Source organism: Rhagoletis pomonella, unplaced genomic scaffold (genome assembly GCF_013731165.1).
Source record: "Rhagoletis pomonella isolate Grant_MI unplaced genomic scaffold, Rhpom_1.0 Rhpom_scaffold_00401, whole genome shotgun sequence".
Classification (NCBI taxonomy): domain Eukaryota; kingdom Metazoa; phylum Arthropoda; class Insecta; order Diptera; family Tephritidae; genus Rhagoletis; species Rhagoletis pomonella.
Genome location: NW_023458955.1, coordinates 71,016 through 75,028, shown reverse-complemented (window position 1 = coordinate 75,028; position 4,013 = coordinate 71,016). Strand labels below are relative to the sequence as shown.

At 35.7% G+C, this 4,013-nt stretch overlaps 1 protein-coding gene across 1 annotated transcript in view; it reads right to left on the bottom strand.

Moving 5' to 3' along the window:
- Nucleotides 1–2,918: 2,918 nt before the first annotated feature.
- LOC118750799 overlaps nt 2,919–4,013 on the bottom strand; it is a 22,536-nt gene continuing 21,441 nt past the window's right edge. The window contains exon 2 of the mRNA XM_036485534.1: nt 2,919–2,993. Within this exon, the coding sequence (XP_036341427.1) occupies nt 2,919–2,993 (75 nt within the window). The remainder of the gene's footprint in view (nt 2,994–4,013) is intronic.

Genomic DNA, 4,013 nt, shown 5'->3' with positions numbered 1-4,013 from the left:
ATGGAGCGTCAAAAACTATCCTTTATATCGCGCCACAATGGGAGTCAACCGTTTCTGTTCGATATTGCGGTTCCTAAGATTTGACGATAAAAACACTCGTGCAACACGCTTACTAACTGATAAAGCAGCACCGATCAGTGAGTTGTGGACGATGATGAACAATAATCTTGCTGCACATTACAAGCCCAGCTCATGCTTGACGATTGATGAACAATTATTTCCTTACCGTGGACGCACACGGTTTACGCAGTACATACCGTCAAAACCTGCTAAATATGGTATCAAGGTTTGGTGGATTTGCGATGCCACAAATGCATATCCACTGCATGGACAAATATATACTGGCCAAGCAGAAACTGGTAGGGAAACGAACCAAGGCGAACGAGTGGTGAAGGATTTGTCTGCCAAATACCAAGGAAGTGGCCGAAACATTACAATGGACAATTTGTTTACGACCTTGCCAGTTGCAGAACTGCTTCTCACCTGGAAACTCACGATCGTTGGAACTTTGCGCAAAAACAAATCATATATTCCTCAAGAAATGAAGCAGAACAAAAACAGGACAATTGGTTCAACGACATTTGGCTTCAAAAATAATGTGACAATGTGCTCTTATGTTCCCAAAAAAAATAAAGCAGTAATTTTGCTTTCGACCATGCATAATGATGCTGAAATAGCTGACAGTGGGAAACCTGAAATAATTGAATATTATAATCGTACCAAAGGTGGTGTTGATCGAATGGACCAAATGTTTGCGGAATATCCAACACAAAGACAAACAAAACGATGGCCACTAGCGATGTTCTTCAACATGTTGGACATTACAGCTCTTGCAGCCTACATTGTCTACGATTTGAATAACCCTATGTTGCCTTGGAGAACAAACAACAAGCGTAAGCAGATCCTGCGCAGCTTGGCTGAAGCATTGTGTATGCCCATTATTGAAGCCAGAGCCATAAATCGTCAAGTGACGCGAAATTTTTCGACTAAAATTGCTATTGAAGCATATTTCAACCGACCGGTGGAATCAATGGTGTCAACAGCAGCATCAACATCTGCCGCAGCGCGCACGCCAAAACCTGTGTCCGGATCTTGCTATTTATGTTACGCACAAGAGGAAAAACGCCGTAGAAACACCAGAAAGCTGTGCGACAAATGTAAGAAGCCAATGTGTCTTGAACATTCGGTCACATCAACAAATTGCTCTATTTGCCATGATTTTCCTTAGATATAAGATGCATTTTTATAATTTTTATAATAAAAGTCAATAATATAATGTGTGAAATGAATATTTTTAATTTTTCAAATAAAAAAATAATATAAAAAATGTTTTTTTTTTATTATTATGAGGATTTTTACTATTGGGGTACAAACGTATCCCGGGTGTGTGTTTACGTATATAATGTGTTTGGAAGGCTGTAGCTCCTGAACCAATGGTCCGATCTGGTTCAAATTTTGAATTTGAACTCAAAACTAAATAATCTTCCTAGATCCGAAGCGGTATAGAGGTATATCGGTTCAAAAGTTACAACACTTCAAAGTTGAAAGTGGATACATTTGTACCCGGGTGTGTGTTCTAGGGTTAATCTAAAAACTAAAAAGGAAAGAATTTAATTATTGTTGATATATTTCACATAACGTTTGATATGCCCAGGAAATTAATACAATAACAAGTAATTTTTAGCAAAAAAAACCGACTTAAAAATATATATATATATATTTTTCATTATCCAATGATCGGATCTAAACCAGATTAGTATGGGACCTCCTCTGAGACACAACCTTTCCGATGCAAAAAGAATTATCGAAATCGGTTATCGGTTGACGTGGTCCAAAGTTATGCGGTAACATACATAACAAAAAAAAAATATATATATGCCGACGAACTGATAACCTCCTCCTTTTTTGGAAGTCGGTTAAAAAGAGCAATGATCTTATGGGCATATCGCCGAGTCTATACGTACCAGTGGAGTAGAGCTGGGATACTATCGATAGTACCGCCACTCGATAGTTTTCGAAACGATAATTGAAAACATCGATAGTACTATCGACGTGAAAGGTATTGAATTGAAACGCTCAATTGCTTGAAAATTAAATAATTATTAAATTTATAAGATTTATAAATTACTTTGTAAATTAAAGAGATTGTATATTTTTTTTTTAATTTGAGTGCATCAAAAATAACTTTTTATAATAATAAAATAAACTTATTAATTTATGCGTCTGAATTATATAACTTATATACATACCCTTGCATCCCCTTGAATAGCGACAGGCAAAATCTGAGTTTATTTTTTATAAGGCAAAATTAAAATCGGATTGTGTTTGTCCCTTTTAAAGTGCAAAGAAGTGAAATTGGCTATAAAAATTCATTTATAATACTACCAAAGAACGTAGATAACAAGAAGGGACAACTCGTTATAATTGCAGCGAAAGTGCGCAACAGGGGCGTGCCTTCTCTCTTCATCCAATCAAAAAACACACTAGGGCAAAAGAGAAGGCACGCCCCTGCTGCGCACTTTCGCTACAATTATAACGAGTTGTCCCTTCTTGTTATCTATGTTCTTTGATACTACAAAACAAACAAAATAAAAGATATTCGTTTAAATTGACAACTCATTCTTATAAAAGTTCAACTGAGATCAAATACGGAGGCGCATATCAAAATCCGGAAAAGGGAAATTATTAACATTTTACCATTTTATAAGAAAACGAATATAGTACTGCTCAAAATAATAGCACCACAACATTTTTTTAGCAGTTTTGACTACTTGTTTTGTTTATTTAGTGTCTACTAATTTTTTATAAAAACTGTGTATTGATTTTCTTGCATAAAAAAAAATTAATGTAATTTGTAGAGATATAAAGAAGATACATTGTGAAGTCTTGCTAAAACCGACATCGATAGTTTTCAAAAACTATCTAGTGAACACGTTGCGCGTATAGGCGGTGAGCGTGCATGGTTCACGATGCATGCGCTGTGACAAATGTTGCTGTAAGTAACAAACAGAAAAAATCTAAAAATTTTTTTTAGAAATGTTTTCTTAAATAAATGCAGTTTTCGAAAAAATAAACGAAATGGAAAACACTCATTGAGAACATATTTTTAATGCAACTTGAATATCTATTTATAATATTTAAATTAAAAATTTTTTTTTTCTAAATTATAAAAATATTTTTTTTAAAGCTCTTATGTCACTTCGCTTACAAAAAAATTTCATCAACTTTCGTCAAATACTTTAAGAGAAAATGAGCTTTGAAAAAAGATTGCATAAAAATACATATATTTGCTTTTAAAAACCTTAAAAATTAAAATTTTTTAAAAAACGTCTCAGAATCCCTTTCACATCTATAAACCTCTATACCCACAAATTTTCACGCGAAAATTCGAACTTGACTGAAATCCGAGGTTCAGTTGAGAAAGTTGAGAAGTTGAGGTTGAGTTGAGTCGGTGATCTACGACTGCCCTCAACAATTTGTAAAGTAACAGAATTTGCTAAAGTGATTGATATTCCCCTTAAACCGATTCTTACAACAACACCGCAACTTCCACCGTGGAGCTCAGCAGCAGAAATATTTATCACCCGACTACTTGATTATTCCAAGCAAAACACCCCTCCTACAGTTTTTAGGAAAATGTTCTTGGACATTGTAACGGACTTTCCTGAGTGCTGGGCGTAGCTCTCGGTTGTCCAGGGTCCTGTAAGGAGTAAACACCCTATCTCCTCAAGAAATCAGAACACACTCGCTTCTCGTTTATAGCCTCTTTATTTGCTGTACTCTCGCTATATCCACTCTCTAAAGTATAGAACTAGAGTAGGTTTAAGCCCTACAGCTAGCACCAGTCTCAGTGGTTAAAGCCCACTTCGAATATATACTAATAGTCTCGGAGGTTTGATCCCTCTTCCACTACCCGTGTGACCCACGTTGCGACGCGTGCCACGTATGCCTAGCTAATGAACAATTCTTGTTAGCACTGCTCCTTTTATACCATTTTTGTCCATCCGCAGACA